This window comes from Zootoca vivipara, chromosome 3 (genome assembly GCF_963506605.1).
Source record: "Zootoca vivipara chromosome 3, rZooViv1.1, whole genome shotgun sequence".
NCBI lineage: Eukaryota > Metazoa > Chordata > Lepidosauria > Squamata > Lacertidae > Zootoca > Zootoca vivipara.
Genome location: NC_083278.1, coordinates 12,300,297 through 12,315,769, shown reverse-complemented (window position 1 = coordinate 12,315,769; position 15,473 = coordinate 12,300,297). Strand labels below are relative to the sequence as shown.

The 15,473-nt window shown below is 42.4% G+C and overlaps 1 protein-coding gene across 14 annotated transcripts in view; it reads right to left on the bottom strand.

Moving 5' to 3' along the window:
- Positions 1–15,473, bottom strand: part of PLCB4 (phospholipase C beta 4) — a 194,869-nt gene that overhangs the window by 62,375 nt on the left and 117,021 nt on the right. For all 14 annotated transcript variants that reach the window (XM_060272408.1, XM_035110090.2, XM_035110098.2 and 11 more), the window contains 2 exons: positions 1,984–2,063; positions 733–786 (listed from right to left, as the gene is read on the bottom strand). In XM_060272408.1, the coding sequence (XP_060128391.1) occupies positions 733–786; positions 1,984–2,063 (134 nt within the window). The remainder of the gene's footprint in view (positions 1–732; positions 787–1,983; positions 2,064–15,473) is intronic.

Below are 15,473 nucleotides of genomic sequence, written 5' to 3'. Positions count from 1 at the left end.
AAGCTATACGCCGGCTCCCTCGGCCATTAATGCGAGATGAGCGTGCAACCCCAGAGTCGGTCACGACTGGACCTAATGGTCAGGGGTCCCTTTACCTTTTTAGGTCAGCATTATTTATTTCTAATAATAAAGCCAATTTTCCCTCCTCCCAGGAGATTACTTAGAAAGGGAAAAGACAACTTAGATTCCCTTCATATCCAAAGCAGCCCAAAGATCCCAGACCAACCAACCACAGCATTTTAGGAACTTTTCCAAGTTAAAAAGAGATGTCACATGCCTCAAAGAGCTCAAATTCTCAATTTTGGCAGTGAGAAAGATAACAGAAGAAGAGAAAGAGGCATTCAATTTTCCAAGTTCAGTCCAAATCCTAGTCTTCAGAGCATACCACTAGTTCTGATGCAATGTTTTATGGTTTGTCTGTGGGCATTGATATTTGAGCATGGAAATTATATCAGGATTTTTCACAGTGATCCCCATTTGAATATACCTTATTTAAGCGGATGATCTAGTGATTTCAACCATCCCTCACATTTTTTATTTTTTATTTGCTTTGAAATATATCAGCATCCATTGGCATTCAGGGGCTACAAATCCAATGTATGTTTTAGGTGACAAAATTCAATATCCCCACTGAGCTGTATGATTTGGAAAGAACTCTAACTCACTATTTTTTAGGGGGGGGGTCACAACTGTTGTTGGGATCATCGCTCAACAACTGCACAATGTGCTTACCTTCTAACTGGTATCTTGCCATTCGCGTTTGTCAGAAATGCCAGTTTCATCCAGCTAGAAGTTAAGGGAAAACAGGGAAGAAAACATATTGGTTCACATGCTAAAATAAAGGGGGGGGGAGGACCAGAGAAGCACACCTCATATTTCTGTCCATGCTTCTACTGCTACGTATATAATGGGGGACTCAGTGAGATCTGAGAAATACCCTTGGGGAAAACACATGCGAATTGTTTAAGAATCCACTTGGTGTTGAGGTGAATTTCATCGTGATTTTCCTATGAAAATCCCATGAGGGAGGCCATGATGAGTCCAGCCCCTTAAGCCCATGTGACTGACAACAGCTCTGCTCCCAGCTATAGCCATATAGCATGGATTGGGGCTTACAGGGAGGCTATAAACAAGTTCTGCCCAAGCTTTAGTTTGGCAATGTCAGCAAGCTCCCACAACCTCGATAAAAAAAAAGCTCTGTCCATTGAAGGCACATCAACAGGCTGAGAGTTTTTTTATGTATTTTGAGTAACTGAGTGTCTCAAAAGATCTGGGGGCCGTAGGACCCCAAAGCCCCTCTTAACTGGATTTTCCAGAGTTCTTTTGACCTGTAAACTTGCTACTGATTAGGCTTTGGGGCTGAATAAAAGCCTGAAGGGAGGCTTTCCCCTTCACACCTTGCCACTATCTTCGATTGCAGATGCTGGAATTTCTGGAGAATCAAAATGGGGGCTTATAAATTGAGGAGGAGATGAACTCTCTTCAGTGAATTCTGAGTACAATGGAGGGCTTGTAGGGAAGCATCCTGGATGGTTCAACTCTTGCCCTTTCAGAAAATTCTTGGAAGAAGCGGGGGGAGGGGGAATGGACCCACTACAAATCAAAATGTTAACCAGAACATACATAATTGGGCAGACATTCTCCTTCCTGAACCAGAAAAAGTTCAGATGGGGCCAACAGCCACAGCAGCATCTCTCAACAGATTGTTATGCCCACCAGTGAACTCTCTTACTCCTAAGACCGTATTTGACTTTGGGAACATTTTTATTTGTGGAAAAAAATATGACGACTAAATTAACACCACATTTCTCATGGATGTTTGAATTTGTGGGGAATGTCCCCTGCAGACTGCCCAGATATTTATCTCTTGCTGGACCAAGTAAGGAAAGGAATTTTATTTTATTTTATTGGAAAATGCATGCTAAGAAATATGCAGCCGGAAACAAAACAAGAATTGAAGAGGTGAGGGAAGAAAAGGCTTACTGTTTCTTGAGGCATGTCATGGGGCAGACATTGTTAGCTCGAAAGTTACATATGATTGATCTGAGTCCATCAACCCATTGCTGAAAGACAAGAAAAGTGCGTAAGCATTCAGCCGCTGGAAATATCAAGAGGAGAAAAAGAGAACATTATTGCCACGGTGCTCACTTCAACAGCAAGTTTTCCCTCCATGTTGCTGCAGAAACAACAACAACAACAATAATAATAATAATAATAATAATAATGGTACCTCTACTTACGAATAACTCTACTTACGAATGTTTCTACTTACGAACGGAGCTCCGTCCGCCATCTTGGATGTGGTTTAGATAGGATTTTTTTCTACTTACGAATTTTTAGATAGGGTTGCTTCGACTTACGAATTTTTCTCCCAATGCATTCTTATCGGATTCGACTTGCAATTTTTTTCCGACTTACGAATGTGCGTTCGGAATGCATTAAATTCGTAAGTAGAGGTACCACTGTAATAATCAGTGCTTTTTTCTTTAAAAATGTTTAGGGGTACTCCCATTTTGACTCAAGAAAATCACCATTTTATAGCTCAAATCGAGAAAAATAAATACAGTAAATGGACAAAAGGCCACCATCAGGGGTAGGAACAGAACTGACAATTCACCGTGCTAGAGAAGAAACTATATATTTTTTTAAAAAATAGTTTCTTCTCCCATTAGATTCACAAAATGTTTAGGGGTATGCATACCCCTGATTCCCCCGAAAAAAAAGCACTGATCATCATCATCATCATCATCATCATAGCTTGTTTATGTTAAGTGTTCAAAGCATATCACATATATAATCTTGTTTCAATTACCATGTCACCTACATAAGTGTTGTTGTTCCCATATTGCAGAAGCGGAACTGAGGCTGAGGGCTTGTCCACACTTTTGCCTGTCCCATGCCAAGAAACCTGCTGTTTACTGCCGAATCGGAACAAACATCACTCCACAGAAAAAGTGACAGATGCTCGTTCCAATTCAATAGGGGTTTTTTTGGGGGGGGGAGCGGTGGGACAATTGGAAGTGTGAACGAATCCTAAGAGGACAGAGGCTTACCTAAGACCCCTAGCCTGCTCATTACAGGGATGAGGTTCAAGGCAGATAAGTCCTTATTCATAGCTCAGTCTCTTCGTCGTAACGCTAAAGCAGCTCTTTCCTTATATATTACACATGACATCTTCTTTTTAATTATGAATTTATTTATTTGGTTTTTTCAGATTCAAGTTTTACAATCACATATCCAACATACATCATAAAAACAAGATTCCAAGGAATCTCCTGGACTTCCCCCCTCCCCTTTGTGGGTGCTATTGAGTCATTTCCTCCTGCATCTTTTGGTACCTTGGGTTACAGACGCTTCAGGTTACAGACTCCGCCAACCCAGAAATAGTATCTTGGGTTAAGAACTTTGCTTCAGGATGAGAATGGTGGCGGCAGCAAGATGCCCCATTAGCTAAAGTGGTACCTCAGTTAAGAACAGTTTCAGGTTAGGAACGGACCTCCGGAACGAATTAAGTTCTTGACCCGAAGTACCACTGTAATCCAAATCTTTTACCTCTCCATTGTGTCCAAAATTCACCAATAAACTGCAAGTGTTGTTCCAATCCTACTGACGGTTTTAACTGTTTGCAATGATTTTAAAGATAAATTATAAATTTCCCCATTCCTTATTAAAATTTTGGTCTTTCTGATTTCTGAGTCTTCCAGTCACTTTTGCCATTTTGGCATAATCCATCAATCAATTTAATATGCCATTCTTCTCTGGAAAGGACTTCATCTTCTTTCCATCTGTGGGCCAATAACATCCATGCAGCTGTGGTCACATACTCCTCCATTGGGATTTCTCACCTGCATGTGACATAGTTCTGGCCCAATCCTTGCCTCAGAAGCTAGGAATGACACAACTCAGTGCCTAGATGCATCCCACAGTCATCCGAGTCATGGCCATCGATTCCCCTTCTTAAATGTTTTCTTTCCGTATTCAGGAAAAATCTAGCAATATGAGTAACAGGGCAAATTTCCTACCCAATTTGACTGTCGCGACAGCCCTGTTCTAATGTCGTTGTGGTACTGGCTGGGTTGCCCCAGCTACCCCAGGTGACTTCCAGCAAATTAAAACACAGTAAAACATCAAACATTTAAAACTCCCCTAAACAGGGCTGCCTTCAGATGTCTTCTAAAAGTCAGATAGTTCTTTATTTCCTGGAAAACTGATGGGAGAGCGTTCCACGGGGAGGGTGCCACCACTGAGAAGGCCCTCTGCCTGGTAAGCTGTGTGTGTGGTTGGAAATGTTCCTATTGGTGCAGAGGTGAAGGAGTAAAGGGACAACTTGGCCTCATCCACATTTCTACCTGTCCTGTGCTTCCTAGACATGGGTCACAGAAGTTTTTCATTGGCCCGACCACTTCCCCAGAGAAGTCTGAATTAGAAAGCCAGCGTGGTAGAGTGTTGGAATAGAATCTGAGGTTTAAGTCACCCAGAAGCTATCAAACTCACCTCACAGGGTGGTTATTTGGAAAAAGTGGGGGAGAGGCAGAATCCTGTGCAATACCTTGAATTCCTTGGAGGAAAGCCATCTTTCCACGTATTTTATATTAAACCTTTCCTGAAAGCAGGCTATTCACTGAAGAGGCAAAGTACTGTTTTAAACTAGAATTACCTCTAGTTGCACAAACAAGTTTATGCCACCAGACAGATGCTGAAGCTACAGCAACATAACATTCCATGGTCAGACCCCCCCCCCAATTGATTTATTAAGTGTTCCATTAATAGCCCGCACAAATATGAGCCTCCCTACTTCAGCTACCATTGCCAATTTTAGCCCAAATTAAGTAACGTGTAATTTGTGCTGGCATTAACGGCATCTATTTTAGAACTTTACAACTGTGAATTGCCTAGAAAACTTCACAGGAAAGACACAGCAATTGTTAGGAAGCTCTTAAGCCTACACAATGATCCTGCTACATTGTGTTCCCTTACTTCCTATTTTTCATCCCCGGAAATCGTTTCCGCACTCATTAAGGTGTCTTTTCTGTGACTATCACGCTGACTCTGACTCCCATTTCATTATCATCCATACCCAGAATTTCCAAATTTGTCAAGTTTTAATTGGATGGTTCTATGGAACACCATCTGCAGTCAGTAGCGGTCTTGGCAGCTGAAGCATAAACTGCCAGAACAGCATGAAAACAAGAGCCTTTCCGGCCAATATCTGATCGAGATACTACGGTGTAAATTGCAGGGCAGTTTACATAAATTGCAGGGTTGTTTTACGTAACTGCAGCAGTTGTGGGATGGTTATCAATATCAAACTTCCCACTTGGTCTGCAGCTCTAAGTACATGCTATAAATTAGGCCCTGTTGAAACTACTGGTGGGCAAATACCTGCTCTAAGTTAAAAAGGTAAAGGACCCCTGGATGGTCAAGTTCAGCCAAAGGTGACAATGGGGTTGCGCTGCTCATCTCGCTTCAGGCAAAGGAAGCTGGCGTTTCCAGGTCATGTGGCCAGCATGACTAAACTACTTCTGGCACAACGGAACACCATGACAGAAACCAGAGTGCACAGAAATGGTGTTTACCTTCCCGCTGCAGCGGTACCTATTTATCTACTTGCACTGGTGTGCTCTCGAACTGCTAGGTTGGCAGGAGCTGGGACAGAGCAACAGAAGCTCACCCCAACCCGGGGATTTGAACCGCTGACCTTCCGATCTGCATGCCCAATTGATATTCAGAAGTATTCAGGGTATGTTTAGCCTGGAGAAGAGAAGGTTATTGGGTGATATGATAGCCATGTTCAAATATATAAAGGGATGTCATATAGAGGAGGGAGAAAAGTTGTTTTCTGCTGCTCCAGAGAAGCGGACACGGAGCAATGGATTCAAGCTACAAGAAAGAAGATTCCACCTAAACATTAGGAAGAACCTCCTGACAGTAAGAGCTGTTTGGCAGTGGAATTTGCTGCCAAGGAGTGTGGTGGAGTCTCCTCCTTTAGAGGTCTTTAAGCGGAGGCTTGACAGCCATCTGTCAGGAATGCTTTGGTGGTGTTTCCTGCTTGGCAGGGGGCTGGACTGGATGGCCCTTGTGGTCTCTTCCAACTCTATGATTCTATGTATACCAACTCCAATAATGCAGGTCGTACACAGCCATCGTGAGTAGTAGCCACTGACAGGCTTATCCTAAAATGTGATTATACTGTATCTCTCATAATACTGTATCTCTCAACCATTATCAGATTCCCCCATGAAGTTTTCTAGGTGACCTTGGACTGCTCACAGCCCCTCAGCCTAACCTGATAATAATGGGGAGTGCAGTGAACCATTGAAACTAGCTTCAGATGCTTGGAGGAAAGTCAGGATAAAATAATAATAATAATAATAATAATAATAATAATAATAATAATAATAATAATAATTGCTGTGACTTCCCATTACGAGGGCTTTCCCAATAATCTGTACATAGGCTTGGTGCAGAGATGCTTACATAACCAATTACAGAAATAATACAAATAATAATAATAATAATAATAATAATAATAATAATAATAATAATTTATTATTTATACCCCGCCCATCTGGCCGGGTTCCCCCGGCCACTCTGGGCGGCTTCCAACAAAATACTAAAATACAGAAATCCATCAAACATTAAAAGCTTCCCTAAACAGGGCTGCCTTAAGATGCCTTCTAAAGGTCTGGTAATTGTTATTCTCTTTGACCTCTGGTGGGAGGGCATTCCACAGGGTGTGGAAAACGTTACTTCACGGGCAACAAAAACAAGTGGGGAAAGCTGATTCATTCTGTCACCACAATACTGTTCCATTATACCTCCATTTCTCTTTAAAAATAAGATAAAAATGAAACTCTCAAAATAGCCTTGAATATTGAAAAACCACTGATTCCCCCCCCTTCTAAAAATTTAAAACAAAACCCATAAGTACTGAAAGAGACAAGTTTTAGTTAAAAAGTTATGCCTTCTTTTGCAAGAATTCCACCAGGTGTCAGCAGCAGTACACTGTACCACACAGCTAAGGAGATAAAGAAACTAAGAGAAACCACTGAAATAAGCTCAGTTTTGAAATGGTATTACATCCCTCTGGGTTCTAACAACAATTAAATTGGTGGAAAACCAGGGCTCTTTAGACAGCCACACAGGGAGGTGGGGAATTCTCATTCAGAGGATGTCAGTCTGTATTTGCCATTTATATTGATAATGTGCACCTCTTTGCTACGTTAACGAGCAGGAAGATAAAAATGGATGCTGTACATAAACAAAGCTCTGAGTCTAAAATCTTGGGTGGGTAGAATATGCAATCCTATTTATCTATTATTATTATTTTATCTCATGCTTCCTCCTATAATAGATCTCCAAACACTCATTTTAGGCTAGGAGGCCTCCTACCCTCTCCCCATATCCGACTTAAATGTGACCTTGACAAGGCCAGGATGAAAAGTGCCTGTTTTCAGTTGTTCGGTGCAGAATCCGCAAGAAATTTATTATGAATCAAGTTTAAAAGTTTTGAATGTACAGTATATATATATATATATATCCACATATGGAAAATTGTTAGAGAAATAACGTTAGAGGATGTATACATTGAAAAACCAATATATTTTTTTTAAAAAAAAGCTTTGAATGTGACTAGGAATGGGCTGTCAGTTCTGGTTTCTCCCCGTTTCTCATTTTTATAATATTGATTCAGTTTACCACATTTCCACATCACTATATGTGTTTGATTTTATATATATCCTCATGAAAATTTGTCAGCATTTCAGTGCATTTCTCTCCTAATAAACACATTCTGTAAGCAATTTCCCCTAATATTCACAATCTGTGGCAATTTTCCCAAACGCAATTCATCCCCCCTACTTATGTGTACGTTTTCATGCATACTTTCCTTTAAATGTGCACATTATTGTCCACTTTTCTTTTCTTTTTTTAAAAAAATATTTTTATTAATTTTCCAATTAAAACCAATTATATCACATTCAATATTTCAAATTATACACATATATATATCAATCAAACCGAATGTTATGCCAAATCATCTAAAAAATTTTTTATTTGGGTTCCCATGCTTCAAGAAATTGGGAATTCCTCGCAACTGTCCACTGCCATCTTTTTTCTAAAGTTCAAATCGTCCTCCAAGTTCATAATAATCCAGATCTTCCCCTTACAGTCACATAGATGTTTTCCACTTTCAACCGATTGTTTCCCAGCTGCTGAGATAAATATCAAACAAGGTTTCACAAATGTTCTTTCTCCTGTGTGAGTTAATCAGTCCAGCCTCCCCATAAATCTTCTTAATGGAGCTCCTTGTTGCGTCGAAGCAGCCCGAAGCAGCGCCATCTCAAAAAGCTCAAATCACTTTCGCTTTCTCTCATAGCCATGAAGATTCACGATCATTATAGAATTTACAGCTTTTTCAGGCAGGAGACCCAAACATCAAACCATAAACTCTTGGTAAATTAATGGATCTCCTTGCCCTATAGCTGAACTTAGCTTCAGGTCGCTGCTCCAATTTAAAGTGCGTCACAACTCATAAATCCTCCGAGCGCGTCCAGAGCCCCTTCCGCCCGACTAGGGGGAGGCTTTTCTCATCGGCAACTCCACATCTTTAAAAAAATATGCTCAGTAACAACAGTTATAAAGTTCAACTCACACAGTCTTTTGCTTCTCTTTCACTCCAAACAAGCCAGGACATCGCGTCCGGGAAGGTACGATGCAGCAATATGAAGGAAAAAAAATAAAAACTCACTTCCCTTATCGCTCCGTCCCCATCAATCCTTCTTCCAGATGTAGTACAATCTTTGACTCCTCTCCTTTCAGCAGCATAAATTTCTCAGCAGTAAACAGCGCTTCTTCCCCTCCTTCTGAAGTATGTCCATAGATTTAAGCCTAATTATCTTCTTTAACCATGGAAATCCCCGCCATGCAGATTAGCGTCCGGGAGTCCTGGCCCTCGTAAGTGCTCAGCCCAAGCTCCCCCCACTCCAAAAACAGTCGGAGTGGGTCAGGGGGCATCGCGGGCCAGCGGCCCCTCTCCGTAACCCCCGGAGAGGGTAGGGGGTTGCCATTTACTCCCCTAGCAACCGCCAAATTCCTTACGAAGGTCAGAGAGATGGAAAACAGGTCCGCCATTCCTGCAGGCGGAAACCGGAACCTCTTTTATTGTCCACTTTTCTTGGCTGGGGAGCTGCATCGCAAAATTCAGAGATGTGCCCCTATCGAAGGACAGCAGTGTTTGGTGTTGTGCATTTTTTTGGGAAGTGTGAATTAGGTAAGGTAAAGGTAAAGGGACCCCAGACCATTAGGTCCAGTCGTGACCGACTCTGGGGTTGTGCGCTCATCTCGCATTATTGGCCGAGGGAGCCGGCGTATAGCTTCCGGGTCATGTGGCCAGCATGACAAAGCCGCTTCTGGCAAACCAGAGCAGCACATGGAAACGCCGTTTACCTTCCCGCTGTGGCAGTTCCTATTTATCTACTTGCATTTTGACGTGCTTTCGAACTGCTAGGTTGTCCATTAATATGTGGACTGCACCAAATTTCCCCAAATTTCCCTAACCTTAACACACATCAATTGGGCATATTTCTCCTTTCCCCCATTTTCGTGGAGTAATTTCTCTGCCAGAAAAAGTAGCATGTGAAGACAAAAAGGCCCCACTACGCAGCACCTCAGTTACTGCTTCTTGCAATCTCACCTCCTACCAGATCAGACAATGACAATAATGTGATGCTCTTCGTCTAACAACGAAAAATTTTACAGTCATACCTCGGTACGCTTCAGTTCGAGTACTTAAGTACTCTGCAGACCCATCTGGAACGGATTAATCCACTTTTCATTACTTTCAATGGGAAAGTTCGCTTCAGGTTAAGTACACTTCAGGTTAAGTACGGACTTCCGGAACCAATTACACTCATACCTTGGGTTAAGTACGCTTCAGGTTGAGTACTCCGCGGACCCATCTGGAATGGATTAATCCACTTTCCATTACTTTCAATGGGAAAGTTCGCTTCAGGTTAAGTACGCTTCAGGTTAAGTACTCCACGGACCCATCTGGAACAGATTAATCCACTTTCCATTACTTTCAATGGGAAAGTTTGCTTCAGGTTAAGTACACTTCAGGTTAAGTACGGACTTCCGGAACCAACTACACTCATACTTCGGGTTAAGTACGCTTCAGGTTGAGTACTCCGCGGACCGCCTGGAACAGATTAATCCACTTTCCATTACTTTCAGTGGGGAAGTTCACTTCAGGTTAAGTACGCTTCAGGTTAAGTACAGACTTCCAGAACCAATTGTGTACTTAAACTGAGGTACCACTGTATTATTAGATTTTTGTCTCTCTGGAAAAGCTAGTAAATGGCAGCACCCAGGAAAGAGGTGATTACTGGAAAACAAGTTTCACCCAGAAGCCAGTAGATACAACCACACCTAATCAATGTTTGGGACCCACAAAGCACTTGAGTGGTTTCTGTTTCTATTTCAGGATGAAAATAAGCTTGGTTAGCACTGAAATAGGACGTTCCACGGGGCAAAGGGCCAGTTCACCTAGTCATTTTCAACTGAAAATATCTCCAGTCACTGGGTTCAACAGAAGAGAATGGCTAGAATAAGCACGGTTGGAAATACACAACTACACTTTCCATCAGCACTCAAGCAGTAATTTCTGCTTTCAGAGAAATGTCAACACCATCCTTTGATCACATTTGTATCTTCTTACCCCATTGCTTTGTTCAACTCCCTCCAGCCGGAGGAAGTTGTATCTCTACCCTACTTCATGTCTGCATTATATTCTGATCTCCTTTACTCACGTTAACCCTATAAAGCAGCATAGGTACGGATGGCACCAAACACACTAGGAGCAACAAGAGCTGCTGATATAGCCATCATCCCTTATATTCTCTGTAGGTCATTGCATTCTGCAGAAGAGCTTTTCCTTAACATCCCAAAAGTATCAGAAGGACTGTCAGTGCAGCTGCCTGTTTTGTGGAACAGTATCCCAGATGAGATGGGACCCAGGTGGCGCTGTGGTTAAACCACTGAGCCTAGGGCTTGCTGATCAGAAGGTCGGTGGTTCAAATCCCTGTGACGGGGTGAGCTCCCGTTGCTTGGTCCCAGCTCCTGCCAACCTAGCAGTTTGAAAGCACGTCAAAATGCAAGTAGATAAATAGGAACTGCTACAGCGGGAAGGTAAACGGCGTTTCCATGTGCTGCTCTGGTTTGCCAGAAGTGGCTTTGTCATGCTGGCCACATGACCTGGAAGCTATATGCCGGCTCCCTCGGCCAATAATGTGAGATGAGCGCGCAACCCCAGAGTCGGTCACGACTGGACCTAATGGTCAGGGGTCCCTTTACCTTTACCTATCCCAGATGAGATACAAATGGCACCCATTATTCATACTTTCTGAGCACAGTTGACATCTGGTTCAAGAAGATTTACCGGCTGGATTAAAAGGTCTACGTTAGGAATTCTAGGAACCGAAATCCCAAGGGAGCAGAAAAGAATATTTATGTATGTGACCATGGCTGTGCAGGTGTTATTGGCCCAGAGATGGAAAGAAGATCAAGTTCCTATCAGAGAAGAATGGCAAATTAAATTTATGGATTATGCTGAAATGGCAAAAAATGACCGGAAGAATCAGAAATAAGGAAGACCAAAATTTTAATAAGTGTCGGGGGCCTTCCTAGGGGGAGCCTCCTCCCTTCTTGCTGACCAGCACTTCGCCCAGTGAGAGCAGCAGCAGTCGGTCAGGTAAGGGGAATCAGGAAGTGAGCGGGACGGGGGCGTCAGGGCTCAGCGATGTTGCAGAGCCCCTGCGCCGCCATGACCAAGAGGTGGAGGGGAGCAGGCAGCCCCTTCCTGCGCCCGAATTAAGGCAAGCCACCAAACATAAGGTTGGGAGGAGGCGTTCCGGGGTGCCCAAACTCTCATACTGGTCACGTAGCCGGAAACGTCTACTCCCGGATTCTGCGAGTGACTGAAAGGTCATGTTTTCTGCTATCTCTGCACAGTAAATACTATGCACAATAAACTCTTAAAGACAGAGTGGACTTGGGTAGCCGCAACAACACCCTTACAATAAGGAATGGAGAAATTTTATAATTTATCTTAAACACCATTGTAAACAGTTAAAATTGTCAGTAGGATTGGAATAACACTTGCAGTTTATCGGTGAATTTTGGACACAGTGGAGAGGTAACAGAAATGGATTATTATAAAAGATGCAGGAGGAAATGATTAACAATAGGATTCACAAAGCGGAGGAGAGAAGTCCAGGAGATTCTTTGGAATCTTGTTTCTATGTTGTATGTTGGATATGTGACTGTAAAATTTTAATCTGAAAAACCAAATAAATAAATTTATTAAAAAGAATAAAAGGTCTATGCTAGATGTTAATTTTGTATCATTTTAAACCTGTCTTTAGTTGGTTTTTGCACTGTTTAGTCTTAGCTGTTTTTAATGTGTTTGTAAATTGCATGAAGACTAATATAAAAGGCAATCCATCCATCAATCATCATCATCATCATACAAATAGCTGAATAGATACAGTTATGTCTATTAGATGCACAATGGACTTGGTCCAAGCAGCCATACATCCAGGGAGATTTCCCATTAATATGCTGGGAATATGCAAAGCTTCCCCCATTTATCTCTGTGGCTTTGTAAGTCTTTTTAAAACTCTGGCAACATTTGATAGTAGAAGCATAGTTTTAAATCAATATGATTGATGTAGTTCCCAAATTGCTGGCCAACAGCAGAGCAGTAATGGAGAGATGAAAGCAAGCAAGCAGGCAGGTTTGCCTTGGTGTGGAAATGGGTAGATTGAAGAACAACCTAATAGCCTGAGATATGGGATGTCCTAGGGGTAGGTTAAAAAGAAGAGCCCATCAGGATCATTACCTCCAGGAGCTAGTCAGGGAAGAGGCAGTGAAAATCTTGTTTGAACGCTTTGCTTCCCTTATGCTGTACAAATGACATGACCATAGTTTGTACAGCCCGGGAGCTTCAAAATACACCTCCTCAATATCAAACACCTGCTTCAGATGAATACCACAGGAACCTGTTATGTGTTTGATATAGTAACCTCTACAGGAAAGCTGGTTATGTATGACCTTGCCCTCATTTTGTGCTCTCCATTATAGCTGAGTACTGGGGCAGAGTCAAGGAGCTGGCAAGTTTCCCAAATCAAGTTTCTTATTAAACTTTAATCCTTGAATTGTGCAATCTCTTGGTTTCAAGAGCTTTCCTGAAGAAAAAAAACACCTTATTAGTCAGTGTTCCTTGAGTTGCCAGATCTAACTTCTTTTTCAATCTTGGAGTTTTAACTAAGAGATCGAGTGAAGAGACAAGAAATATCTCTATACACCAACATCCCACACAATGATGATTTACAAGCCATAAGGAACACCATTTCAGATAAAACCACAGCGGACTTTGCTACCAAACTCTATGCCACTTTGTCCTTACCCACAACCACTTCAAATTTGGTGATGACCTGTTCCTCCAGATCAGCGGCACAGCCATGGGCACCCGCATGGCCCCACAGTATGCCAACATCTTCATGGCAGACTTAGAACATCGTTTCCTAGACTCCTACCCACTCAAACCTCTCTTGTACCTACGATACATTGACGATATCTTTATTATCTGGACACATGGACAACAGACCCTGGAAACCTTCCACCAGACATTCAATGACTTTCACCCCACCATCAACCTAACAATGAACCAATCTATGCAAGAAATACATTTTTTGGACACTACTATAAAAATACAGGATGGACGTATAGACACCACCTTATACAGAAAACCAACTGACCGACAAACATATCTACATGCTTCTAGCTACCATCCCAAACATGCCCTACGTTACAACCGTATCTGTTCCAACTCTACAGACAGAGAATCTCACCTAAGAGATCTACAACAAACCTTTTTAGAACTAAAATATCCACCTGATGAAGTTAAACAACAGATCAACAGAGCCAGACTGATACCTAGGGAGAACCTGCTGCAAGACAGACCCAAAAAAGAAAATAACAGAACACCACTAGTCATCACATACAGCTCCCATGTTAAAACAGTACAACGCATCATCAGAGATCTACAGCCTCTCCTGGACAATGACAGCTCCCTTTCTCAAGCTCTGGGAGGAAGACCTTTCATTGCCTACAGACAGCCACCCAATCTTAAACAACTCCTCACCCACAATAATACAACCACCAGACTTAACATGGACACTGGTACCAGAGCCTGCAATAAACCCAGATGCCAACTTTGCTGCCACATACACCCGGACAACATCATTACTGGCCCCAACAACATCCAACATACCATCTCAGGACTATTTAATTGCTCATCTTCTAACATTGTGTATGCCATCAAATGCCAACGGTGCCCTTCAGCTCTCTATATTGGACAAACAGTCCAAACCCTACGCCAAAGGATAAATGGACATAAATCTGACATCAGGAACCATAAGACTGAAAAACCAGTAGGAGAACACTTCAATCTCCCAGGACACTCTATACAAGATCTCAAAGCATCTGTTTTATTACAGAGAAATTTCAGGAACAGACTGGAAAGGGAAGTTGCTGAATTGGAAATCATTACCAAGCTTAAAACCATGGAAGCACCTGGGATGAATAGAGATATCGGATTCTTATCTCATTATGCATGATCAAGCTTTCTTTAGCACCTCAGCCCAGGACTAATTGCACCCATCAGCAGCCATTAACACCCATCTACAGGTTTACCACTCCCATCAGCCCATCTCCCATTCCCACCCACCCCCACCACCCTCTGTATATATATAGGGTCTGACACTTCTGTTTCTAGTGTATCTGAAGAAGTGTGCATGCACACGAAAGCTCATACCAAAATATAAACTTAGTTGGTCTTTAAGGTGCTACTGAAGGAAGAAATATCTGGTTAGGCTTGGCACCAGAGATGGTCCAACAGCAAAATAGGTAAATGTACTGCAAAGGTACATTTCTTCCTAAAATTTCTCCCCCAAAATGGTGTCAAATCATTTCCCCAAAGCGGTATAGGACATTACATGAGTGCCTCACTCTGCTCTGCAACCATTGACACTGACACCAGTTGTTTCTAGTCATAGGTAGGTAGCCGTGTTGGTCTGACGCAGTCAAAACAAAATTTAAAAAATCCTTCCAGTAGCACCTTAGAGACCTTGTTTTGACCAGTTGTTTCTGTTCAGTGATGCATTATTATTTAACAGCCTGAGGAGGGTGGGAGAAGCAGACAGGGACAAGCAACTTTGTTGCTGATGGAGCAGGGGAACGATTCCACCAATTCTACCTCCAGAGGTAGCTGCTGTCCATCTGACTGGTAGGAAGTGCCTTTGGCTAGTGGCCCAGTTGTGCCCCTACCTGGACAGGGATAGCCTAATTTCTGCCATCTATGCTCTGGTAACCCCTGGGTTCAATTACTGCAGTGCTTCATGCGTAGGGCTGCC